Consider the following 27,595-nt stretch of genomic DNA (forward strand, 5'->3'; position numbering starts at 1 on the left):
CTATCTGGATTTATTAGAGATCGTATAGTGATAGCAGCCTTTAAACGCTGCTTGACATCTAGGTAACTAGAAGGTTCATCAAACATGAAACTATGAAAAAGAAAAGCAAATATAATAATTTGTAAGACAAATATAATTCTCTCTTACATGATACTTTAAATCCCTGTAATATGGTTTCTGATTCAACAACAACAATCCCCTCTTACACTAATGAGGAGTCCACTGCATAAGGGTAAGAACTTCCGTACTCTGTTCAGAAGTAAAAAGAAGAAAAAAAATTATGAAAGCAGGGTTGCACATCAGGCCTGGGAACAGACTCTCAGCTTAGGCTAACTTACAAATTATTATCTCCTCATGAAAAATGTTCTGATATAGTCTGAAGTAATTCAGAGAGGTTTCTCTTGATTAGCTGAAGTCAGCTGCATTAAACAAGTAAGAGTTTTTAAAAAGGAGGGCACTGCAGAGAATTTTAGAATACTTTGTGGAAAAGACCTAGCCTGCATTGGATGCCAGAGTAGAAACGTGGAAGAAGATGGGAGCAAACATATCCGGAAGAAAGAAGAGAGGCACCAGAGAGCAGGAAGGAAACTCCTTCTTTCTTTTTCTCTCTCACATGGCATGCCACCTTTTAGGGTAACCTCAAAGACCTCATATTCTACTTGAGGTATTTAAAAAAGCTTGTTGGGCTGGTTGTTTCCAAAAAAAAAAAAAAAAAATCCTTTTATGTATAAATAGAGTTTAAATAATAAGCAACTGATTATATTAGAAAGTGCTGCACCCCATAAGTTATAAAGTACTTATTCTGGGAATAACAGGGAAATGGGTAACAGATACACAACTGCTTCCATATCTTACCTCAGAAGTAGAACCTTAGATACTATTTCTGTTAATTTCTCTCAAAAGCACTGCTTAATTAGCAGTAATTCAAATAAAAACTCTAAAATAAGGATCAAGATATACAAAAGGTATAAAGCAACCTACATATCAGCTTTCTGTATGCAAACGACAGCACAAGCAAATCTCTGCAATTCTCCTCCTGAAAGATCTTCAACATTTCGTTCTTTTAGATGGGTTAAATCTACAAAGAACATAGAGGCATTGTGTTCAGTGTTGTAAGTTTTATTTTACCTCTTCTAGGCAAAATGTATATTGTACATCATTCTGGGTGTGAATGATATCTCAGTTGAAAATTGTGTTATCGTAGAATATAAATACAACAGTTTCAGCAATCCATACAAAAGGTAACTGTCTTTATGAGTTAAGTTCAGGGCCTATTAAAACATGTACACAAAATAAACACTCACCAAGCTGCTGACATACAATTGCTTGTGTCTTTGTTTCATCCTTCCGGTCCAAAATAGACCCCACTGTCCCCTGTCATAATATACCAGAAATAGTTAACTAGTATTTTTTTTTTTCAATATTAAAGTGACTTACAAAGTAAAACAAGTTTAGTTTGATACATCTTTGATACCTCCACAAATATGTAATACATAAATTCCTCCTAAAGAGTAACTGACCTTTGCAGCCTTGGGAATCTGGTCTACATACTGAGGTTTGATAATGGCTTTTAAGTCATCTTCCAGAATCTTGGTAAAGTAATTTTGCAATTCAGATCCACGGAAGTAAGTCAAAATTTCTTGCCAATCAGGTGGATCCTAGAAATATAATTATCTGAATTTAATAATACATAATAATGCAAAAAGGATGACTTATACGGTTGACTCCTGAAAAACATGGGTAAATTTTTTTTAATAATTAAGGTATTATAAGTGTATTTTCTCTTCCTTATGATTTACTCAGTAACATCTTCTTTTCTCTAGCTTACTTTACCATAAGGATACAGTATATAATACACATATGAAATGTGCAATTCACTGTTCTTGCTAAGGCTTCTGGTCAACAGTAGGCTATTAATAGTTAAGTTTTTGGGAAGTCAAAAGTTATACATAGGTTTTCGAATGTATGTGTGGGGGTCAGCACACCTAACACCCACACTATTCAAGGGTCAACTATACATCCAAATAGAATCCTCTGGCATCTAAAACTTCTAACAGTTTAAGGAAACCCAGATTTGTCTGTTAAGTAGCATTAACAGATCTTAATTAAAAAGGAGTTTCATCTATAGTTTCTCAGCACTAATTAATGAATAATGTTGAAAATAAGAGCATTAAAAAAATTATATGCTCTCCTTCAAAGTCTCATAAAACTGACCTAAGTATTCATTTTCATAAGGTGGTATACATACGTCATATTTTCCAAGGTTTGGCTTTTGTTTTCCTGCTAAAATTTTTAAAGCAGTTGACTTTCCAATTCCATTAGTTCCAACTAATCCCAAAACTTCACCTGGACGAGGGATAGGCAACCTGTCGTATGTATACAAAAAAATAATAAAACTTGGACTTAGATAGAAAAAGCTACATCATATTAGGATCATGTATTTTAATGCACGTGCACTCCACACACATTCATTAATAAACGAAGAAATATATGCCAGATATTATTGGCTATTAGAAAAAAAAAACAGCCAAGATTAACTTAAACTGTTAATTGTTAGAAATGCATCCATGACCAATATTACTCCAAATTTTATTTTTCAATTTTCATTCAAGTCCATTCTAAAGTAATTCTCCTTTACATATAAGGCTAAGTTTTAATGTATAACCAAATGCTTTGGTACAAAATTACATAGCAGGTGCAACCTCACACTGTCTTTTTTTTTTTTTTTTTTTTGGCCTGCCATTTACTTACAAGGAGAAAAGTGCCACATCAACCAGAAATATTCCACTTCATTTTACCTGTTGCAGTAGGCTCTTTAAAGCTGGCAGGTTGAGAAATACCTTTTTATTAGTAAATCTAGACTCCTAGATTCAAAATATCAGTGTTCAGCAGAAATTAAAAACCTCAAAGAACTCCTGTGATTTATTTAATAACGTATGTCCAAGTTCAGAGTAATATTCTCTGTAGATGAGATTAATAGGTAAATAAAACTGAGAACAAGTTCCCTTAAAAGTTATTTGGGGATAAGGGTATTATTAACAATAGTGATTCTCAACCTCACTTGTATATTTGAATCACCTGGGAGCTTTTACGACTTACTGAGGTCTAGACTCTATCTGGGGATATGATATCATTCAACTGGACTGAAACCAAGGTATTAGTTAAAAAAAAAAAAATCCCAGGTAATTCTAATGTTAGCCAGAATGAACCACTGACATATACAGCTTGATTCCATATGATGTTATAGTTTTGCATTTCTCTTTAGTGGATGGTTAATAACTTTTCCCATTTTTATATTTCTCTGAGAATTTCAAATGTATTTTACTTTTGAACGAAGTAGAGAGGAATGTTGACTTGAAAATATACCTGTGAAGTTTGAAGGCATTGGCACAATATCGATGTGTTGTTTCTTTTTCCAAGTTGCTTGGTAAATTGACAATTGATAAGGCGCCAAAGGGGCATTTCTGTTATTTAAAGTAAAGAATTTTGTGTTAATTTTTAGAAATATACATATGACTGGGGCGCCTGGGTGGCTCAGTTGGTTAAGCATCCAACTCGATTTCAGCTCAGGTCATGATCTCAGGGTTATGGGACAGAGCCCCATGTTAGCCTCCCCGCTAAGTGGGGAGTCTGCTTGAGATTCTCTTCCTCTGCCCTCCCACCCTCACGTGCACTCTCTCTGAAATAAATGAACACATCTTAAAAACAAATTCACATTATATATATATATATTTTATATATATAATATATACATATATGACTAAAACGAATATGTTAAGAATTTTTTATATAAGCAATCTTCCAAATGTGGGAATTATGGGGAGCCTGGCTGGCTGGCTGAGCCAGGAAAGCACACGACTCTTGACCTTGGGGTCATGAGTTCAAGCCCCACATTGGGTGTAGAGATTAAAAAAAATAATAAACTTAAAAAAAAAAAAACCCACCCAAATGTGGGAATTTCACAAAGATATAAAATACTGCTTCACTTTTCTTATTTACTTAAAAAATAAAAGTTCCTTGAAGGCAAGAATCATATTAACGAATTTTCTCCCTTTAGTGACTGGCATATTTTTATTAGACTTTAAATGCTTTTAATACTTACTGAAACACCTTATAAAAATTGATGGTTTTTTTTCTTTGTTTTTTTAAACATTATTAGATGAGGCTAAGAGGCAAGATAAAACATGGTTACTGAGTATACCATTCCATATTCAGTTGATGACAGATGCTGTCTCACTACTTCCTTCTTCCTGTCTTTGTATGCTTTCTTTTCTACTTTGTAGAGTCCTTTAAGGTCTTTATGGTTAAGGTTTAGTTAGGCTTAAGGTTAAGTCTATTATGGATTGTACCTTTTTTTGGTCTATTTATGTCCCATCAACAGCTAGCATATTTGCACAGAGCAAGGATTAATGTTTTTCCACTGTGGTTTTTAACCATCTTGTATGAAAAAGATGCTTTATATTTCAACTGAGTAAATTCACATTAAAAAAATTAATTCTTAGAAAAACATACTCGCGTACCAGTTGATTATCAATCAGATAAATGTCCAAGGAACAAGAATGGCAAGAACTGGAATGTTATTAAGAGCATCAATGTGATCAGAAAAATTTCTCAGAGAACTATAAAGGTACATCCAAAGAATAAAACCCCAGATTAGAGATCTGTTCAGCAGAACTGTTTAAAGACGTGACGGAATCAATTCAAAAGTCTCTGTAGAAAAAGATATGAGTGAACTCCCATTTTATAAGTTATAAGAACACAGAGTATTAAAAAACAAAACTGTTGTATTCTAACAATGTAATTACCACCCTCTAACCAAAACTACTAATTCTTTACATAAGATAGATTTCTGCCAGTGGAGTTACCTCCATTTACACAAATTTTCTATTATTCTATCAATGTACATAAAATGTTTATAGGCTGCAAAGTAATCTAAGCTTCTTTAAATCTATAAGAAAAAAAAATCCATACTGTTTCATCTATGAGGGGCAGTTTGTAAGTATTTTAGTGTTCAGAGGGTATATACTACCCCCACCCCCAGAGCCATCACATCAGTATCTTTTCAGCCACTGAAGTATACCGCAAATCTGGTATCTCATTTTTCTATAGCAGTAAAGAAGAAAACAAAGTAGAAGATAACATATTGTTCAAAATCAGATCTCCAGCACCCACAACATTGACAGGCACATAATGAGATTAGTAAATGTTTGCTGGCAGTAATGTTTCCCGATTATATTTTCAAAACAAGGTACACTTTTATGTACCAACGAAATCTTTCTGGATACTTAACTAAGGATTCAGGAACCAATGTAAAATACACATAAGCCTTATTAAAATCAGTTAACAGGGTGGGATCCATACTCTGGTAAAGTTCCTTTCTAAAAATATTATCTACAAATAAAAATATGTAAATTAAGAATGTAATGCACTGGTTCTTAAAAATTGTTTATGAACTAAATTTAGAAATCTATCATTTTAAGGTTAAAAGCCCTAACCGAACTATTCAATGCAACAAAAACTAACTGAAGTATTTTGAAAAATTATACTACTGTGATAACGCCAACAGAAAAATGTATAATATAATAGAAGCACTTATGAATTAGATTAAATTAAAACAATTTTGGCTGTATGCATTTCTATTTAAAAGGTGTGATTTAAAATTAAATACAGACTCGAAAGTACTATATGTAATGACTCATACTTTTTGTATTTACGTTTCTAAGAAGTACTTGTAAAGACATGGGAAAGAATGTCCTTCTCATAAAAGGGTGAGGAAAAAAAGGATGAAAAAAGAGAAATTAATTTTGGTTAGAAATGTCTTTCCAAAGTTGAGTATGGCAAGGATAACTTTCACATAGGGTGGTTTAACTAGTTCAAAAAGCAACAATATTAAATATTATTGATAGAATACCATTTTCCTAAATTTACATTTTTAATTCACTGCTTTTTTTTTTTAATTTAAAGATTTTATTTATTTATTTGACAGAGACAGCCAGTGAGAGAGGGAACACAAGCAGGGGGAGTGGGAGAGGAAGAAGCAGGCTCCTAGCGGAGGAGCCTGATGTGGGGCTCCATTCCAGAACACTGGGATCACGCCCTGAGCCGAAGGTAGATGCTTAACGACTGCGCCACCCAGGCGCCCCATTAATTCACTGCTTTATACTTTGCTTCTTTAAAAATAGTTATAATGTATTCAGAATTTTTTGACTTCTTCTTTGGGTTCCAAATTTGAGCCCTTAAATAAAATATCACTTACCTTAATACAAATACCACAACCAATACAAAGGGTTTCAGAAATCCATGCTATTTTGCTCTGGGGTGTAACCTCTATGCATAATTTTCCTGGCAAAGGAAAAGAGAGTTTAGTTATTTTCCCTGCCATTCTAATTTTCTGAACATTGTTATTTAGGTAATTCTGGTTCCAAATCTCCATACAAAAGCAGATTTTCAAAAACAAAGGCCACACAAAAAAATACAATTGAGACAATATCCTAAAAAAATCAGTGCTTTGTGGGGATTAATTATAATATAATATAATATATATTAATTTACTACTGGGGAAGAAAATATGCTCAAAAAACTATGGCAGATCCTGAAAGCTTTATTTTTAAATTTTTTAAAAAGTTTATTTACTTATTTAAGTAATCTCTACCCCCAATCTGGGGTTCAAAGTCATGGAACCGAGATCTATTAAGAGTTGCATGTTCTTCTTACTGACCCAGACAAGTGCCTCCAAAACAGTTTTATTTTTAAGCTGTTTGACCTGAATATATAATTCACAAAATATGCCCTGGAAATGGTAATGTAGAGAAAGGAATATAATACACTAGCTAAATCAAGGAAACTCCGAAAAGGTATGTAGTCATCCAATATACACATGAAATTAAACTTGGCATTAGGGATATTAATAATGGAATTTCTAAATACTATGGTAGAATATAAAAGATGACATCTAAAGTTTCTTTTAAGATTCAAAAAGCTTACGCCTCACCAGCACAGTAAAAGTAACAATTACCTTTACATAACCCTTAAAGACTACCAATAATTCTGGATTGTTTTAAATTTCTCTAATCTTGAAAATATAGAAAAATCTCATGAATTAGCTATTCTTCTTAAGCTATTCATTCTTGATTTTTAGAATGAGAATACTATCAAAAACAAATATATTGGTAGTCCTTTCTCCATGACTTAAAGTAACTACAGTACTTTTCCAAAACAGAATCTCAGTAATAAACTGATTTTATAGTCAAAATGAATTTTAAAAAATATTGGTAATAATACATTATTCGTATTAACAAAAGTAGGATCATTTAGTCACAAAGCAGTAAAAGAAATTTAGAACAAAATCTGGTCTTATCTCTATATTTTAAAGAAACTAATAGGAAAAAAGTATATACCTAGAGAACTATGAAGCCAATTTATTTAAAACCTTCTCTTATCTTTAAATGATCCACAGAACAGCTTACCCATTCGAACCACAGGGCAACTCTTTTTGCACTCCTGCCGACATTTCTTAGGTTTACATTTGTCGTGGTTGACAATAGCAATTCTCGTTAATTTATCCGCCATAATTCTAAGAAAGTAAGAATATCCAGCTCTTCTATTAAAGAAAAATTAACAAAATTATGACACAGTCAATGCAATTAGTTAAGAGAAATGAGTCACAGCCATAAAAGCTAGAGAGGAGGACATAAATTATCACTATCTTCAGATATGATTATCTGGAACTATTAAAAAAACTAGTAAAAGCAATAAAATAATTTAGCAAGGCTGAAAAAACACAATTTTACATATATACTACTAATCAGAAGATTTATATAAAAAAGAAAAATCACCATTTTCAATGGTCACAAAAAAAAGGATCTAGTAATCAACAAAACTATATACACGTGAGGAATCTTTCAAACCATAACTGAGAAATATAAAAGACCTGAACAAATAGAATGACATACTGTCTCAGTTTTTATAATATAGAATAGTCAATACCAGAGGTTTCAACCTTCCCCAAATTTATACATTTAATTCAATTTCAAAGAAAAAAACAAACAGACAAACCAAACCAAAAGCTCTTATGCAAAAAGAATGGCTAGGAAAAGGAAAAAGAACAAAGGGAATGAGGAAACTATACTTGATAGATGGACAAAAATGATATAGTATCTCCACAATTAATACTGACACCAGAATCTGAAACAGTCAGTAAAACAGAATAGGAGCTGATGTGAAAAAGTAATACGTAATAAAGATGTTTATTCCCTCACTCAAGTTAAGTATTACTTCATCTTATTTGACTATTAATGATTCTAGTAATGGAAGTTATTATTAAGGTTGTGACCATGATGTTGATTAAGGGGAAAAAATAAAAACTGAATTTCTCTGGGAATTTGTAATATGGCCAAGATGAATTTTATGCTAATAGCATTAAAACGAAAAGACCAAGGAACTGTTTAAGTGTGGACTGTGCTCACTTTCAAAGCTTTTATAAGTCTTGATAATTACCAGTGCCATCAATTATGCAATTAAGGTTAAAGTGAACTTAAAAATCTTCTACAATATTGGACTTAGTGACAGACATCAATTTTCTCAGAATAGTGATTAAAGTTAAAAATTCCAAAAACGATCTTAAAATTTCAGGTTACTCCAGTATGTAATGGCAGAACCTGAAGTCAAAAGACTACCCACTGACAAAGGCAATCTGTTGGCCTTTTCTATCAAGGACTGTGACAATCAATTCTGATTTTTTTTTTCTTGACTGCTTCCCTTTGTAGACCTTTTTCTCACACACAGCAATACCATTAGGCTTAGAGAGGGATAAGACAGTATGTTCTTCAGTGCTGCTCCCAGACTATCTTATCTCACCCTCCTCCCTAAAAAGTCAGCTTTTGCCTCTCAGATCATCCAACTGCTTTAGTTATTCACTATCAGATCACCCCTTCCATTTGAAGACTTCTGCCCTTGGCTAAGTTTCACTCTCTCTTACAGCTCCTATCATAATTCTTGATTTCAGTATGTTCATAGATGATCTTTCTATTAATACCCTGTCTTCTTAGTTCAGTAACCTCTCTCCTCCAGTGATCTTTCTTTCACCCTCCCTCAATCCCTCATTCCTTTGGTGAAACCCTTGACCTTGTTATTACCAATAACTGCAATCCTTCTATAACCTCCATTTCAAATACCCCATTCTCCAACCACCACTCCTTTCAGTTTACCTTTGTTGTACCCAACAATCCAACAACCTTTTAACTCCCCCATTCCTTAGATCTACTATCATTATCTCTAGATTCTACCACATTTCCACTGTTCCTCAGCTCTTGTATCTTCATGTCCCTCTGTACCCAGCTAAAATTTTCTTGTCAATCATTTATCCCCTTAACTACAATCCTGGTTACATACAACTCTTCACCTGCACATATAAAGCTGAAAATGGTAGACAAAAAAGCAAAGCCATGCTGACTAGTGTCACCTCATGTGAACCCTCATGCCAACAAGCAATCACATTATATATATTTCCATGGTAAAGTCCACTTGCACACTAAAAGATGTCTGTTTTTTTTTTTTTTTAAAGATTTTATTTATTTATTCAACAGAGACAGAAACAGCCAGCGAGAGAGGGAACACAAGCAGGGGGGAGTGGGAGAGGAAGAAGCAGGCTCATAGTGGAGGAGCCTGATGTGGGGCTCGATCCCATAACGCCGGGATCACGCCCTGAGCCGAAGGCAGACGCTTAACCGCTGTGCCACCCAGGCGCCCCTAAAAGATGTCTGTTAAGGGGAATATTCTAACAATTCTATCTCCGGTCTTTCACATCATCAGTTATTCTTTCCATTGGCTAGTTCCTATCAGCATTCAAAGTTTCTATTATCTGACCCCATCTTTTCCCATTGCTTTACTTCGCCCTCCTTTCACAGCAAGACTACTTAAAAGAGTTGCCTATAGTCAGCATTCCAAATTTCTATGTATTTTTTCTGGACTCCATTTCAGACTTCAGTGCCCATCATTCCATTAAAACAGCTTATCAGGTCATCGCTCTCTACACAGGAGTAAAGCAAATAGTTAATTAACAGTTCTTAATTTACTTGAACATCTACTGCATCTGACACAAATTATGACTTTTTCCTAAAGACAGAAACCCTTTCTTAACTTGGTTCTGGGACATAGCACTAATCTGGTTTTCCTCCTATTCTCTTGGTCACTTCTTTTCATCTTCTAGGCTACTGAAAGTTGAGAGGTGCTCTAATACTCGGTCACATTTTTTATCTATATTCATTCTCTAAGGTATTCTATTCTGATCTCACAGCTTTAAATTCTATTCATACGCTGCTAACTCCCAAATTTCTATCTCTAGCTGGATACCTCTCCTAACCCTAAATTTGTGTATCTATCTACCCGACTACCCAGCATCTCTTCCTAAAGGTCTAACATGCATCTCCGAAACTGAATTCCTGAAGTCACCACCAAAATTTGCTTCTCTAGCAGTCTTGCCCATTCTGTTATAGGACTACTCCAGTCTTCCATTTACTCAAGCCAAAATCCTTGAAGTTATCTTTTACACGCCACAAGAGCAAATTCTGTCCAATTTACCTTCACGAATCTGACCACTTCTCATCACTCTGGTCTAAGTCACCATTATTGCTTATCTGCATTACTCTAATAGCTCCCTATCAGGTCTCTCTGCTTTACTCTTACCTTCCTTCTACTCTGACTCTTTAGTGTTCCTTCTCACTACAGAACCCAGGATGATCCTTTTTTAAGTGTAAGCCAGATCATGTCACTCCTCTACTTAAAAGTCCTACAATGGCTTCCCTACTCATTCTGAGTAAAAGCCAAAGTCCTTAAAATAACTCATGAGGTACTGATCAGCCTCTATTACTTTCTGATATCATCTCCAACTCCTCTAGCTTTTGTTCATCTTGCTCCAGCCACACTGGCTCCTTGCTGTTTTTAGCACATGTCAGACATGTTCTTGTTTCAGGGCCCTGACATTTTCTATTCCCTCTGCCTGTAATGCTATTCCCCCTAGTGAATTACAAGGCTCATTACTTCAGGTCTTTAATGTTTACTTCTCAGTTAGCCTTTTCTAGCTATGCTACCAAAAAATATACCCAACCACTTTTCTGGTTTTTCTTCTAATTTGCTTTTTCTCTTTGGCTCTTCCTACTATACTGCACAGTATATATTTCATATGTATGTGTACATATGGTTTATGTACATATTTATCGTGTCTATATACATGTATTTATATACTCTTTCTCTCTACACACAGTATTTTTCCCAACCCAAGTAAAATATACTCCATCATGAGGGCAGGGATTTCTTGTCCATTCAGCCCAGTGGCTAAACTAGTGCCCAGTACATCATAAAAGCTCAAATATTTCTGTTGAATAAATGAGAAAATGAATTTAGTTATAGTAAATAATTTCTTATAGGTTATAGTGACTTCAGAAATATTGTCGATTATTTCATAGTGACTGCTATCTGCTAAAGTATATATAAAAAAAATCACCCAAGTATTTATGTAATAAATAGAATTATGGTAACTAACAGATCCACTCTACCCCCTTACTTTAAAAACTGGTCCAGTTTTCATAAAGACTGGAAGAGAAAGAAATTAAATGACTTCTGAATTGCTACAAAAAAGCCTGCACTCTAAGTGACAACTCCCTGAAAACTGAAGTCTTTAGTTATTAAAATAAAGCTGGACGCCGTACAAATTACCTGGTGAGTGAATGTCATGAAGTCCCTTCTAGAGGATAAATCTTTTATCACAAAATTGTTGATGCTAAACTTTATTTCTGCCAAACCACTAAAGTGTTTCATCTGATATTTCAAACCATTTTAAAAACCAAGTGACTGAAAGAGATGCCTTACAGAAAAATTAAAACATACCAGAGATGATTAATAAGCTGATCTGTATAACAAACAGTGGTAAATTATAATGCATTTAAGAATAAGGAATATCAATTCTTTGTAGAACTGCTACTTGTGTGAACAATAATGACTAATATATTATTTCCAAGAATTGGGGAACAGGGATCCCTACTTTCTTTTTCAATGAGATACAGCGCAGTAAAGCTGCGGGAGGGGGGGAGATAGTAACAGACTCCTGGAAGTGAAGAGGAATCTGAAGATATTTCAGATCTGAAGACAAACTGTGTTCAAAATACGTACTCAAATAATGTCCCTCACTGTCATTCTTCCAGCTGGGAGGAAAAAAAGGAAGCGAGAGGCATTATGGAAAGCATTTTCAGTCTAAGACCAAAATTATTATAACATCATGTGAAAGCATTTAAGACTGCTGTGAACAAATGATGCTTGAAATCACATAAAATATTCCAACCTATGGTTACTGTAGGTTATTAGTCTTACACAACATGTAAGTTGTGAGTGGTGCACAACTCTTGATTTCAGAGTCTTAAACTGAAGACATTTAGAAGGGACACCCAGTTAATACTTTTTTTTTCCCCTCTCAGAAATTGTATTAAATGTTCTTCCTAAGAAAATGCTTTTAATGGGCATAACAAAATTTTTAACACGAAAAAAATACCTTTTTGGTACAAATACAGGTAAGAGCCCTTGGTTAACACTGACAAAGCATTACTGTCAGGTAGCTGACATAGTATGAAAGTTTTCAGTATATGAGACAAATGTATTGAGAAATGGAACGTAACTACCATTATGATAAATGCCTAGCTAGCAGTCTCTGTGGAAGAGGGTAAAAAAAAGACAACAAAAAACTCCCCAGCATAACCTCTCCCACACCCCTCCCCATTGTTTTGACAGTTATTTCTCACTCTTATGGACTTTACCACACAAAAAAGAGAAAATAGGCTTATGTAGTTTATGGGATTTGGAAATTGGCTTTGGCCATCGTGTCTACAAGATACGAACCGCTGCGCTCCTGATCTCATGCAGTTTATATAAAGACAGGCAAAACAAGTAAGTCACCAAGAAGAAAAGTGCCAAGTGCTAATAAAAGTGCACCAAAAAGCTACAGGCGATGAACTAGGAGATTACTTGGGATAACCGAATACACGGGGCTCTATGAGAAAAGTGGAGCGACAACTGCCAGTCATTTCTATAAAGACGGGGAACGGATAAGAAGGATTCGACTTCATGGCGGCAAAATGCCATGACTCATTCCATAATCACCAGAGAAGCCGTGGAAGAAAAGGCCACGACTTCCTAGAATCACATACGCACGTGTGACAGCCTGTCCATTTTACTGTGTCAGGGTAAGGACGGGGGAAAAAGAGGATGCGCTAAGTTCTGAAGTCGCCTTCTCTGTAAGGTTCCGCTCTCGGGCAAGAGCATAGTAAAGGGGGAGTCGGAGACGGCGGAGTCTGGATCTCGGAGATGCATCTAAGTCCATTCTGGCAGCCCCTCCGCGGGTGGCGAGCAATAGTGGCCGAGTTACAGGTCAGCGGGAGCGGAAGAGCGACATGCCTCCATGCTCTCGGCGGCACCCCCGCTCTGGCGGTTCCAGCTGTCCCTTCCGAGCCGGCTGCCACGCGCCGCTGCGTTCTCCGCCGCCGACACCGGAGGCCTCACCAAAGGCTCTCAGAGAACGTCCCTACAGTCTTTAAATAGTGTGAGGCCTCAGCCAACGGCCAAACCCTCCCGGGCTAGTCACGTACCTGGAGAAAAGGATCCCCTCGCGGAGGGGAGCTCAGAGGCCAAATCAGTTCTTCCTTTCACTTCTCACCCACTCGGCGTGCTCCTACGGCCGCCGGCCAAAATGGCGGTGCTCAGCCACCTCCTCGCGCATGCCTTAGGGACGTAGTGCGCGCGCGCGACAGAGAGCGACAGGCGGAGCCCTGGAGTTGGTCCGGCAAGCCGGCGAGAACTGACGTCATTGTGCTGCGACTCCAACTTGATCTCGTTGAGAAAGCCGGGCTGTCCTGAGTGGGAGTGGCACGGAGCTGCTCTGTATCCTAAAAAGCTGGGTTGCGGCACGTCGGTTCTGTGAGCTGTAAGTGCGTGGGCTTTTCTCCCTGATGTGGACAATGGTTCTAGCGTAAGCAGACGCGTTCTCATCCCCATTTTCAGTCCCCTTTTCCGCTTCCGATCTCAAGGCTGCTGGAGAGCCATTGCCCATTCGAGCATTTCTAGCGGAGGTATCAAACAGGACCAACAGAGTCTGGTGTAAATACTGCTGTTGATGGAGATCTCTCCTTGGCCTCAGCTCATTCTTCAGTGGGTGGCCAGACACCCAGGGTTTTTCAGGCTTCGTGTTTTATCCACTTGGTGGCGTCCAGTACCAAGTCGGACAGTTGAATTCTGCTCCAGTGTAGAGATGAGCTGCCGTTTTCGTTTTGTTTTGTTTTGTTTTGTTTTGTTTTGTTTTTTGTTTTATTTGGTGCAATTTGACGTTTTGGAACGTTTGACAACGACAGGATATTCAGCTTGCAGTGATGGTCACAGGTTTACTTGTCTCATCCTAGTCCTTCCTTAGCTTGCAGAAGGCAAATACTTTGGCTTACGACACCTATTCATTCATTCATTTGTTCATTCAGTAAATTGCTAATTGAGCATTTAAGTCTCAGGCCTTTCTGAATTTTAGAGTCCAGTCGTTCTGCTATTATTTAATGAGTATCAAGTGCTGTGTGGAGATTAGGAAACAACTGAGATCTAAAAGATGTCAAGGAGATGGTATACTGAACTACTGCCAGGTTTATCATAGCATATATAATAACCATGTTCAGTATTTGTAACTTTGCACTACCTAAGCTGTTTTACCTATTCACTGTTGGAGATTTTTTTTCCATGTCTGCATAGATTTACCAAGATTAACAAAAGAAGTAAATTTTGGGGTTTAGAATGGGTCGTTTATTCACTTCTATGCTTTGAAATAATTTTTCTGACATTATCTTCTATGTCATGTAAATGGAACTTTTGACAACTTGTGGGGAGAAGTGATTTTTCTCTGTATCACTTAATGGATTATTTAAAACAGAGACCTATATATCTCATGGTGGTTTTGTTTGCATTTCTCTGATGATTAGTGATGTCGAGTGTCTTTTCATGTTTCTGTTGTGAAATAATCACGTTATGCCTATCAAAGTGACTAGAATCAAAAAGACAAGAAATAAGTGTTAGCAAGGTTGTTGGAGAAAAAGGAACCCTTGTGCACTGTTGGAGGGAATGCGAATTGATGCAACCACTGTGGAAAACAGTATGGAGGTTCTTCAAAAAATTAAAAATAGAATTACCTTATAATCCAGTATTTCCACTACTGGGTAATTTACCCAAGGAAAACAAAAACACTAATTCAAAAAGATATATGCACCCCTGTGTTCACTGCACCATTATTTACCATAGCCAAGATGTGGAAGCAACACAAATGTCCATCAATACGTAAATAGATAAGGAAGATGTGGTGCACACACGCACACACACACACACACACAGGATGAAATATTAGCCATAAAAAAGAATGAGGTCTTGCCATTAGCAACAACATGGATGGACCCAGAGGGTATAAGACTAAATGAAATAAATCTGATAGAGAAAGACAAATACCATATGATTTCTCTAATATGTGGAATTTAAGAAACAAAACAAACAGAAAAAAAATAAACAGACTTTTAAATAAGGAGAACAAACTGGCAGTTGCTAGAGGGGAGGTGGGTGGGAGGATGGGTGAAACACATAAAGGGGATTAGTAGACTTATCGTGGGGCACCTGGCTGGCTCAGTTGGTGGAGGGTGGGGCTCTTGATCTCAGGGTTGTGGGTTTGAGCCCCATGTTGGATGTAGAGATTACTTAAAAATAAAAATTTAAAAAAAAAGAGTAGAGTTATTGTGATGAGGACTGAGAAATGTATAGAATTGTTGAATCATTATATTGTGCACCTGAAACTAATATAACACTGTATGTTAATTATATTTTAATAGAAAAATAAATTATCTAATTTACATTCAAAATAAGTAAAGTGGAAACTAAAATTTACATATTCCTGGAATAAGAATATTTCAAGTTAACTTTTCTAAAGAAAAAAATTCATTTGAATTAAGAATTTTTACTCAGGGGGCGCCTGGGTGGCACAGCGGTTAAGCTTCTGCCCTCGGCTCAGGGCGTGATCCTGGCGTTATGGGATCGAGCCCCACATCAGGCTCTTCCACTGTGAGCCTGCTTCTTCCTCTCCTACTCCCCCTGCTTGTGTTCCCTCTCTCGCTGGCTGTCTCTATCTATCGAATAAATAAATAAAATCTTTAAAAAAAAAAAAAAAAGAATTTTTACTCAGAGGGGAGCCCAACTGGCTGAGTTGATGGTGCGTGCAACTCTTGATCTCAGGTTTGTGAGTTTGAGCCCGATGTTGGGTGTAGAAATTACTTAAAATATTTATTATTTTTTTTAAGATTTTATTTATTTGACAGCAAAAGCATGGGGAAAGGGGCAAAGGGAGAAGGAAAAGCAGGCTCCCCACTGAGCAGGGAGCCCCATGTGGGGCTCAGTCCCAGGACCCTGCGATCATGACCTGAGCTGAAGGCAGCCGCTTAACTGACTAAGCCACCCAGGCGCTCCTTAAAAATAAAATTTAAAAAAAAAAAGAATTTTTACTCAAGTATAGAATTATACAGTATTATAGAATTATAGATCAAGTTGACCCCTATTACAGGTAAGGAAATAAAGCCCAGACCTGCCCAAAGTCTAGGCTAGTTAAAGGAGAGGGCGAAGTTAAAACACTGATCCCGTGCCTTTTGGCTACTATACTGTTTTGCACATCTTGTAAGTCATAATATATTTTAGAAACAAAAACTGAATTCCCAAGACTTTTTGATTACAGTGATTGAGTTATGTTACCTGCATTTGAGAAATAGTTGGTTAATATCAAGGGTATATAAGTGATCTATTTTGCTATTAAATTTTAATTTTTACCTTTTGTAGAAGATGCTCAGATCCTGGTAAAATGTGGATATTCTTGTTTTCTACATAGAATAAAAAATGACCACACCAAACAAGACACCTCCTGGTGCTGACCCTAAACAGTTGGAAAGGACTGGAACAGTACGGGAAATTGGGTCACAAGCTGTTTGGTCACTCTCATCTTGCAAACCAGGTAAATCAAAACAAAATAAAAAAGTTGTTTGTAATAACTACTTACAGTTTCCTTGTACTCTGGACTGATTTTAATATTACTTTTTGTTTAGATGCTTTATTTTAATTCTAAAATAAATTTAATTGAGTTTTCATTTGTTATGTATCTGTTCCCAGTTGCTTTACTAATACCCACTTCAACTTAACTGCATATTTCATAAGGTATCTTCTTTATCCTCCTCTGTCTCTGCAATGATTTAGTTATTTGATGAGCATTTTTAGTTGGCCGTTTCTCTAGAGGGGATAAGTGGGTGATTCATTTTTTGAGTGATTGGGTATTCCTAAATAACTTTATTTTACTCTTGGTTGGGATAGAATTTTTGGGTGGTAGTCCTTTTCTCAGAAATTTGTGGATACTATTTCACCGTTTCCTTTTTGTTACAAATAAGAAGGCCTAAACTTGTCTCTCTTTTTTTCTTAGTGACTTGTTCTTTCTTTCTGGAAAGCATTTAAACTTTTCTATTCTTAAAGTTTAAGACTTTTGCCAGGATATGCCAAGATACATGTGTATCTTTTCTTATCTGTCTAACTTATAATTTGATGGGCACTTTCAATCTGTAGACTTAAGCTCAGAGAAAGTTTTTTAGCTTGAGGAACTTTAATTGTAATGTTATTCGTTTAATAGTCACTTTTCCTTTGGAAACTTGTTATTTACACATTAAGACTCCAGTAGCAATATTCCCAACAACCTCTTTTTTCCCCTTAAGATTCCTTTCTCTCTATTTTTATAAGTAATTTTTGAGGTATAATTTATTTACAATAAAATTTACCCTTTTTAGGTGTATAGTTATATGAATTTTAACAAACACATATGATCATATAACCATCACAATCAAATATAGAATATTTCTATTATCCAAAGAAATCCCCTCATGCCCTTTTGTAGTCAGTCTTCTGCCCCCTTCCCAGCTCCTGACAACCTTTGATCTGTTTTGTATGCCTTCGGTTATGCCTTTCTCAGAGTGTAATACATCATACTCTACGTAGCTTTTTGGGTCTGGCTCTTTCACTTAGTATTTGTGACTTTTTCCATGCTGCTACATGTATCAGTAGTTTGTTCCTTTTTATTGCTGATTACTATTCCACTGTATGGATGTACCATAGTTTATCTATTCACCAGTTAATGGACATTTAGGTTTGTGGTAATCAACTTCCAAAATGATCCCAGTGATCTTTATCTTCTGGTATTCGTGCCCTTCTGTTGACCTCTCCTGCACTGTCAAGATTGGTCTCTGGAACTAGTAGAATATGGCAGAAGTGTTAGTGTGTGATTTCTGAGATTAGATTGATAAAAGACATTGTGACTCTGCCTTATTCTTGTTTGGAACACTCACTCGGGGAAGCCAACTGCCATTTTGTGAGGAAACAGCAGACACTGTGGAGAGGTTTGTGTGGCAAGGAACTCTGGCCTCCTGACAGTAGCCAGTGAGGAAATGAGGCCTCTTGTCAATAGCATACGAGCAAGCCATCTTAGAATGGATCCTCCAGTCCCAGTCAAGATTTCAAATAATTCCTTCAGATAACTTGACTGCAAAATCCTGAACATCCCTGAGCCATAGTGCTCAGTCAAGCTCCTCCCAAATTTCTGTCTCATAGAAATTGTGAAAAAATGCATGTTTGGTGTTTTAAACTGCTAAGTTTTGGGGTAATTGTAATGCAGCAGTAGTTAACCAAGATTGCTTCCCAAACTAGGTGATTATGGATAAAGCTGGTATAAGCATTCATGTACACATTTTTTGTGTGGACGTATGTTTTCTTTTTTTGGGTAAATACTTAGGAGTAAAATTCTGTAGAATTTGTAGGAGTAGAATTTGTTTTTATTTTTTCATTCCCAATCTGTACCTTTTATTTCCTTTTCCTGTCTTACTGTGTTAGGTAAGGTTTCCAATATGATATTGCAGGGGAATGGTGAGAAGGGATATCCTTCTTATTCCTGATCTCAATGGGAAAGCTCTTAGGTTCTCACCGTTAAGTATGGTGTTAGCTGTTGGTTTTTTCATGGATATATAAAGTTGAGGTAGTTCCTTTCTATTCTTAGTTTGCTGATAGATTTCATGTTGAATAGGTGTTAGATATTGTCAAATATTTTCTCTATTGATATGATCATTTTTTTTCTTCTTTAGCCTGTTGATATGGTGGATTACATTAATTAATTTTGGAATGTTGAACCAGCTTTGCATGCCTGGAATAAATCCTACTTAGTTGTGGTATATAATTCTTTTTATACATGGTTTCTATTTGCTAGTATTGTCTTGAGGATTTTTGTATTTGTGTTCGTGAGAGATACTTTTCTTTCACTTTCTTTGTAATGTCTTTGTCTGGTTTTGGTATAGGTATTGCTGCCTTCATGGAATGAGTTAGGAAATATTTCCTTTGCTTCGATTTGTAGAGATTGTAGAGATTGTATTATTTTTTCCTTACATGTTTGATAGAAGGCACTGGTGAAACCACTTAGCCCTGGTGATTTCTTTTGGGAGGTTATTAATTTTTTATTCAATTTCTGTAATAGATGTAGGACTATTCAGATTATCTATTTCTCCTTGTGCGAATTTTGTTGGATTGTGTCTTTCAGGGAATTGATCCATTTTATTGAAGATATTAAATTTGTGGGCATAGAATTGTTTGTAATACTCTTTTATTTTCCTTTCTATTATCCATGGGATTAGTAGGGAGGCCCCTCTTTTGTTTCTGATATCAGTAATTTGTGTCTTCTCTCTTTTTTTCTTGGTTAGGCAGGCTAGAGGTTTATTGATTTTGTTGATCTTTCAAAAAATAGCTTGTGGTTTTCCATGACTTCTTCCCTTTTAACTTACTTGTTTTCAGTTTCGTTGATTTCTGTTCTGATTTTTTATTATTTCTTCTGCTGATTTTGGTTTAATTTGCTCTTCTTTTTCTTGTTTTTTAAGGTGAAAGCTTAGATTACTGATTCTAAATCTCTCGTCTACCATACATACTCTGTGCTATAAATTTCTCTGTAAACACTGCTTTCACTGTATTCTACAATTTTTGGTAATTTTTATTTTTTCATTCAGTTTCAAATATTTTGCAGTTTCTTTTGATACTTCTTCCTTGATTCTTATAATGTTTAATCTCCAGATATTTTGGATTTTCCAGTTATCTTTCTGTTAGTGATTTCTTGTTTAATTCTGTTGTGGTCTGAGAGCATATTTTGTGATTTTTATTCTTTTAAATTGTTTATGTATGTTTTATAGGCCAGAATGTGGTCCATTTTTGTGAACATTATACATGGCATTGTATATTCTTGAGAAACTTGTATATTCTGTTGTCACTGGATAAGCTAATCTATAAATGTCAATTTGATCAAACTGATTGATGGTGCTTTTCAGTTCAACCATATCCTTACTGATTTTCTGCCTGGGATAAAGACTAAGATTCAGAATTTAAAATTGTTTAGGTATCCTTTTTTTGTTTGCCTTGTTACTTTTGGATTTCCTTAGAGACTCATTAAATGGAGTCTAAGCTTACAGTTCTTTGAATTGTAACCTCCTGGTATTATATAGGAGCCCTACTGATACAGTGGTAAGTTGTAGGGGGAGCAGAAGTGTTCTATAATCCTGTGACTAGATCTTAGTCTTTTAGTGAGCCCATGTCCATGGCTGTGACCTTTACAGGTGCTTCTCACTGCCCCCCCCACCCCCAAACTTATGTGAGAGACAGGAAGGCTAGAGGAGCCTGGAGTTGGGTATTTTCCTTCCCCCATGTTAGTTAGGCTCTAGTAAAACCTGTGTTGGTTAGACTCTAAAACATCTTTCCTAGAAGTCAAGTCTTTGTTAAAGAGAGCAGAATGCTCTGGGTATATTTCACAATGATTACTTCCCCCTTCCCCCTGCAGGAAGCGCTGGAGAATTTTCTTTGATCTTTACCCTGAAGGGAACCTGGTGGGGCTCCTAGGTAAAATTCATGAAAAGACAGAGAGCTCTTACTAAGGTTGGGCTTCCAGGAGTTTTTATCTCTCAACCTTGTCCATACTCAGTCGCCAGCCATTAGTCATTTAGCAATTACTCTTTAAGTTTTCCTACCAGTTGCTGACTCTGTCAGCAGTTGCTGATTCTCTTAAGCTGTGATTCTCTGTATTTACCTGTTTCTTCAGTTCCGTGGGTGGTGGTTTGCCCTGTGACCTCAATTCTCTGTTGGACCTAAGAGGTATTATTGGTTTTCAGTTAGTTTAGCTTTTTTGTTGTTGTGAGGATGAGAGTGACATTTTCCAAGCTCTTTACATGTCAGACTGGAAGCTTTAATGTTTTCCTTTTAAACTATATACATCTTTATATTTGAAGTGGATTTCTTATAGATAGCATTGGATCTTGGTTTTTAATTTAATCTGATAGTCTTTATCTTTTCATTGGGAGTGTTTATTTTAGATCATTTACAATTTATATGTTGATGTCATTAGATTTGAAACTACTGTCTTTTTTTTTTTTTTTAAAGATTTTATTTATTTATTTGACAGAGATAGAGACAGCCAGCGAGAGAGGGAACACAAGCAGGGGGAGTGGGAAAGGGAGAAGCAGGCTCCCCGCAGAGCCTGATGCGGGGCTTGATCCCAGGACTTTGGGACCGTGACCTGAACCAAAGGCAGATGCTTAATGACTGAGCCAGAAGGAATAATAGGCTTAATAAACTTTCAAAATGTTAATAACAGTTTGTTGGAGGTACAGATTTATTTGCCTGCTACAGTGTGGTAGGTGGTATAGAGCTTTGCAAAATTATTCTGTCTTCTAAATACTGGTTCAATATTTCACTCAGATTAAAGTTGGAATGTATTTAGTAGATTCAGCTTAGTTGAAGACACATCACAAAACAATTCCACAATTCAGCACAATTGTCAGTCTCTGTCCAAGAGACTGGAAGAACTAAAGGTCAGATTTGTGTGACTGCTAGCATTATAACAGTTATATTATTTAATCATTTAATTTCATAAGCACTTAATTCATATTATGTTGGGAAACAAAATTGGGAAAATTAGGGGAAAAACATCTTCTGTGTTTGACTCCATATTTGATACTTTATAAGCCAACAAAAATAAGGGTTTAGTGAGGCTGTATTTTGTAAACATCTGATCCATGACATATTTTCCACTCAATTCATGTCTTTTACCAAGACATTGCTTTTATGAATTAATTTTGAGAAGCATAATTGGATGGTGTAAGTTCTGTTTTTCTTTAAAAAAAATCACTAAATTTTAATTTTTTTAAGTTCATGCCATAACTGACAGTTGTAATCATTGACTGAGTTTCTGGTTCAATAACAATATGTGCTTTGGAGAAAATAAAATAGCAATATAGTAAATAGATTAAGAGAAGTTTTTCTTAGAAAAAGAAATTTATGCTGAAATGTAAGTGTTAAGAAGAATTCATTGTGCAAAGATTTCAGAGAAGAACCTTGCTGACACAGGAAACAGCTAGTTCCAAAGGCTCTAAGCTAAATGGTTTGTCATGTTTGAGGTTCAGAAAGAAGCCTAGCATGGCTAGAGGATGGTGGGTAAGAAGAAGTGTAGAAGATGAGGTTGGAGACATAATTAGACATGGGCCAGATTATGAATTCTGATTGAATTTGGATTTGAAGTACAATTTGGATCTGAAGTACAAACAGGTGCCACTGGAGATGTTAAGCAGGAAAGAGAGATGATCTGATACAGGGTTTCTTTTTTTTTAAATTTCTATGGCAGAATTTATTTACTTATTTATATTTTGAGGGGGGAGGGGCAAAGGGAGAGGGTGAATCTTTTTTGTTGTTGTTGTTCTTAAAAAAAATCATTATGGCCACTGAAAATAATGACTGGTGGAATAGTAATGGTATAGACCAGTAGAGGAAAAACGAGTACAGTAATTTGTGTCAGATGATGTTGATTTGGAATAGGCTGATGATGGTTGATATGGAGAGAGATGATGACTTTGGGATGTATTTTTAGAGGTGAAAAAATCATGACTTACTAAAGGAAAGGAAAGATTCAAGAGTGACTCTTATGTGTCTGGCTAAATAACTCAGTATTATTTCCTAAATTGAGAAAGTGAGGTAGGGGGAAATAAATGGGGTTTGAGTCAGAAAAAGTTATGATTCAGATACATTAGTTTTGAGATCAGCATTCTAGTGAGGTGTTTATTAGGCAATTGAGTATAGAAGCTTGGAGCTCTGGGGAAAGGTCTGGGGTGGAGGTACAAAGTTGAGGATCATCAGTATATTGATGATATTCTAAGCCTTGGGACTGGATTGACTTCCCTAAGGAGAGACTGTATTTAGAAAAAAGAGTAAAGTCTCAGGGCACTTAAAGATGTAGAGATCTGGCAGAGCAGCAGGAGTAAGAATCAGCAAAGGGAGCTAAGGAGAAGCAGCTGCTGAACTAGTTGCAAAACTAGGAGAGTGGGAGATCGTGGATAGCAGCCAAGAGAAGACAGTGTATCACGAAGTTAGTTAAGACATCTCATTTTCTTTCTTTTTTTTTTTTTTTTTAAGATTTTATTTATTTATTCGACAGAGATAGAGACAGCCAGCGAGAGAGGGAACACAAGCAGGGGGAGTGGGAGAGGAAGAAGCAGGCTCCTAGCGGAGGAGCGTGATGTGGGGCTTGATCCCATAACGCCGGGATCCCGCCCTGAGCCGAAGGCAGACGCTTAACCGCTGTGCCACCCAGGCGCCCCTCTTTCTTTTTTTCTAAATTGAAGTTTCCTTGACAGACAATGTTGTATTTGTTTCAGGTATCACCATGATGATTCGACAATTCTGTATATTACATGATGCTCACCTTCATAAATGTAGTTATCATCTGTCACCATACAGCATTATTACAATGTTATTGGCTGCATTCCCTATGCTTTATTTTAATCCCTGTGATTTATTTATGACTAGAAATTTATACCTCTTAATCTCCTTCACCTATTTTGCCCACCCCTCAGCACCCCCTCCCCTCTGGCAACCACCAGTTTGTTCTCTGTGTTTATGTTTCAGTTTGTTTGTTTGTTCACTTATTTTGTTTTTTAGATTCATAAGTGAAGTCATACAGTATTTGTCTTTCTCTGTCTGACTTATTTCTCTTAGCATAATACCCTCTAGGTCCATCAATAAAAAAGAATGAGATCTTGCCATTCACGACAGCATGGATGGCCCCTTTATTCACGACAGCATGGATGGCCCCTTTATATTTGCTTTTGTTTCCTTTGCCTGAACTGACATATCTAGAAAAATGTTGCTGAGGCCAGTGTCCAAGAGGTTATTGCCTATGTTGTGTTTTTTTTTTTAAGATTTTATTTATTTATTTGAGAGGGAGAGAGAGCATAAGCAGGGGGAGCAGCAGGCAAAGGGAGAAACAGAGCAAGGAGCCTGATGTGGGGCTTGATCCCAGGACCCTGGGATTATGACCTGACCTGAAGGTAGACGCTTAACTGACTGAGCCACCCAGGTGCCCCTACTGCCTATGTTTTCTTTTAGGAGATTTATAGTTCTAGGTCTCAAATTTAAGTCTTTAGCCATTTTGAGTTTATTTTTGTATATGATGTAAGAAAGTGGTCCAGATTTATTCTTCTTCATGTAGCCATCCATTTTTCCAAACACCATTTATTGAAGAGACTGTCTTTTCCCCATTGTATATTCTTGCCTTTTTTTGTCATAGATTAATTGACCACATGAGTGTGGGTTTATTTGTAGGCTCGCTATCCTGTTCCATTGATCTATATGTCTATTTTTGTGCGAGTACTATACTGTTTTGATTACTATAGCTTTGCAGCATAGCTTGAAATCTGGGATTGATATATAACCAGCTTTGTTCTCTCTCAAGATTGCTTTGGCTATTCAGGGTCTTTTGTGATTTCATACAAATTTTAGGACTATTTGTTCTAGTTCTGTGAAAAATGCTTTTAGTATTTTGATAGGAATTGCATTGAATGTGTAGATTACTTTGGGAAGTGTGGATATTTTAACAATATTAATTTTTCCCTAATCTGTGAACATGGTATATTTTTTCCATTTGTTTATCATTTTCAGTTTCTTTCATTAATGTCTTATAGTTTTCAGATTACAGGTCTTTTACCTTTTTGATTAAATTTATTTCTAGGTATTTTATTCTTTTTGATATAATTGTAAATTGAATTTTTTTTTAGATTTATTTATTTATTTATTTTTATCTTAGAGCACAAGTGGGAGGGGCAGAGGGAGAGGGAGAGAGAATCTCAAGCAGACTCTTCACTGAGCCCAGAGTCCGAGGCTCCATCTCAGGACCTTGAGGTCATGACCTGAGCCAAAATCAAGAGTCTGTCACTTAATGGATTGTGCCACTAAGGTGGCCCTGGATTATTTTCTTAATTCCTCTTTCTGCTACTCTGTTATTGGTGTATAGGAATGCAGCAGATTTCTGTTTACTAATTTTGTGTCCTGCAACTTTACTGAAATCATTTATTGGTTCTAATAGTTTTTGGTGGAGTCTTTAAGGTTTTCTATATATAGCATCATGTCATCTGCGAATAGTGGCAGTTTTACTTCTTCTTCACCAATTTGGATGCCTTTTATTCCTTTTTCTTATTTGGCTGCAGTAGCTAGGACGTCCAGTATTATGTTGACTAAAAGTGAGTGTGGACATCCTTGTCTTGTTCCTGATCTTACAGGAAAAAATTTCAGGTTTTCACCATTGAATGTGATGTTAGCTGTGGGTTTTTCATATATAGGCTTTATTACGTTGAAGTATGTGAACCCACTTTGTTGACAGTTTTTATCATGAATGGATGTTGTACTTTATCAAATGTTTTTCTGCATTTATTGAGCTGATTATATGTTTTTTTTATCCTTCATTTTGTTAATGTGATTTATCATGTTGATTGATTTGTAGATATTAAACCATCCTTGCATCCCTGCAGTAAATCTCAGTTGACTGTAGTCAATGATCTTTTTAATGTATTGTTGAATTCCATTTGCTAAAATTTTGTTGAGGATTTTTACATTCATATTCATCAGGGATATTGACCTGTAATTTTTTTCTTTTTTCTTTTTTTTTTGTAATGTCTTTGTCTGGTTTCAGGGTAATGCTGGCCTTGTAGAATGGATTTGGAAATTTTCCTTCCACCTCTGTTTTTTGGAATAGTTTGAGGAGAATAGGTATTAACTCTTCTTTAAATGGTAGAACTCATCTGTGAAACCTTCTGGTCCTGGACTTGCATTTGTTGGGAGTTTTTTCAATTCAGTTTTGTTACTTGTAATCAGTCTGTTCATCTCTTTCTTCCTGATTCAGTCTTAAAAGATTGTATGTTTTTAGAAATTTATCCATTTCTTTTAGGTTGTCCAATTTGTTGGCATATAATTTTTCATAGTAGTTTTTTATAATCCTTTTTATTTCTGTGGTATCCATTGTTATTTCTTTCATTTCTGGTTTTATTTATTTGAGTCCTCTCTCTTTTTTAAAAGATTTATTTATTTATTTTAGAGAGAGAGAGAGAGTGCAGTGTGAGTGGGGGGAGGGGCAGAGGGAGAGAGAATCCCAAGCTGACTCCCTGCTGAGTGTGGAGTCTGATGTGGGGCTTGATCTCATGACCCATGAGATCATGACATGAACCAAAATCACAAGTCAGATGCTTAAGTGACTGAGCCATTTATGTGTGACCCCCCTTTTTTTGACGAGTCTTGCTAAAGGTTTGTCAATTTTGTTTATCTTTTTAGAGAACCAACTCTTAGTTTCATTGATCTATTGTTTTTTAGCCTATTTCATTTATTTTTGCTCTGCTCTTTATTATTTCTTTCCTTCTATTAACTTTGGGCTTTGTTTGTTGTTCTGTTTTTAGTTCCTTTAAGTTTGAGATTAGATTGTTTATTTGAGACTTTTCTTGTTTCTTGAGGCAGGCCTGTATCTCTGAAAGTTCCCTTTTAGAACTGCTGTTGCTGCATCCCAAATATTTTGAACTGCTGTGTTTCCATTTTTATTTGTCTCCACGTAGTTTTTAATTTCCTCTTTGATTTCTTTGTTGATCTATTGGTTATTTAGTAGCATATTGTTTAGCCTTCACGTATTTGTGTTTATTTCTTCATTTCTTTATTATAGCACTGAACACTGTATATCATAATTTATCTGCTTAAGTCCCTCAGTGGTGGCCAGTAGAACATATTGGACTGTACAGTGAGGTAACTGCTAGCTATGTGTAGCTATTGAGTACTTTAAATACGACTAGTGTTATTGAGAAATCAAATTTTTTTTTTAAAGATTTTATTTATTTGACAGAGATAGAGACAGCCAGCGAGAGAGGGTACACAAGCAGGGGGAGTGGGAGAGGAAGAAGCAGGCTCATAGCAGAGGAGCCTGATGTGGGGCTCAATCCCATAACACCGGGATCACGCCCTGAGCCAAAGGCAGACGCTTAACCACTGTGCCACCCAGGCGCCCCGAGAAGTCAAATTTTAAATTTTATTTATAATTAATTAGTTTAAATGTATATAGTCATAGCATAGATAGTGCATTAGATAGATGAACTCCTCCACAGAGACCACATTTTCTCTATCTTTGTGT

General features: G+C 36.1%; 2 protein-coding genes across 6 annotated transcripts in view; one reads left to right on the plus strand and one right to left on the minus strand.

Moving 5' to 3' along the window:
- Positions 1-13,779, minus strand: part of ABCE1 (ATP binding cassette subfamily E member 1) — a 30,244-nt gene extending 16,465 nt beyond the window's left edge. The window contains exons 1-9 of one of the 2 annotated variants that reach the window (XM_002916235.4): positions 13,632-13,779; positions 7,467-7,600; positions 6,257-6,342; positions 3,367-3,464; positions 2,249-2,366; positions 1,521-1,658; positions 1,305-1,374; positions 982-1,078; positions 1-90 (exon numbers count right to left, since the gene is read on the minus strand). In XM_002916235.4, the coding sequence (XP_002916281.1) occupies positions 1-90; positions 982-1,078; positions 1,305-1,374; positions 1,521-1,658; positions 2,249-2,366; positions 3,367-3,464; positions 6,257-6,342; positions 7,467-7,569 (800 nt within the window). In that variant the 5' untranslated portion in view covers positions 7,570-7,600; positions 13,632-13,779. The remainder of the gene's footprint in view (positions 91-981; positions 1,079-1,304; positions 1,375-1,520; positions 1,659-2,248; positions 2,367-3,366; positions 3,465-6,256; positions 6,343-7,466; positions 7,601-13,631) is intronic. The other variant, XM_034661562.1, reaches the window with a different exon arrangement.
- Positions 13,780-13,816: 37 nt separating this feature from the next.
- The window catches only part of ANAPC10 (anaphase promoting complex subunit 10), a 240,135-nt gene continuing 226,356 nt past the window's right edge, over positions 13,817-27,595 (plus strand). For 2 of the 4 annotated variants that reach the window (XM_034661565.1, XM_002916234.4), the window contains exons 1-2: positions 13,818-13,966; positions 16,934-17,056. In XM_034661565.1, the coding sequence (XP_034517456.1) occupies positions 16,942-17,056 (115 nt within the window). In that variant the 5' untranslated portion in view covers positions 13,818-13,966; positions 16,934-16,941. Of the gene's footprint in view, positions 13,967-16,884; positions 17,057-27,595 lie in introns of all 4 variants that reach the window. The other 2 variants (XM_034661564.1, XM_034661563.1) reach the window with 2 other exon arrangements.

The sequence above is a fragment of the Ailuropoda melanoleuca genome, chromosome 5, assembly GCF_002007445.2.
Source record: "Ailuropoda melanoleuca isolate Jingjing chromosome 5, ASM200744v2, whole genome shotgun sequence".
Lineage (NCBI taxonomy): Eukaryota > Metazoa > Chordata > Mammalia > Carnivora > Ursidae > Ailuropoda > Ailuropoda melanoleuca.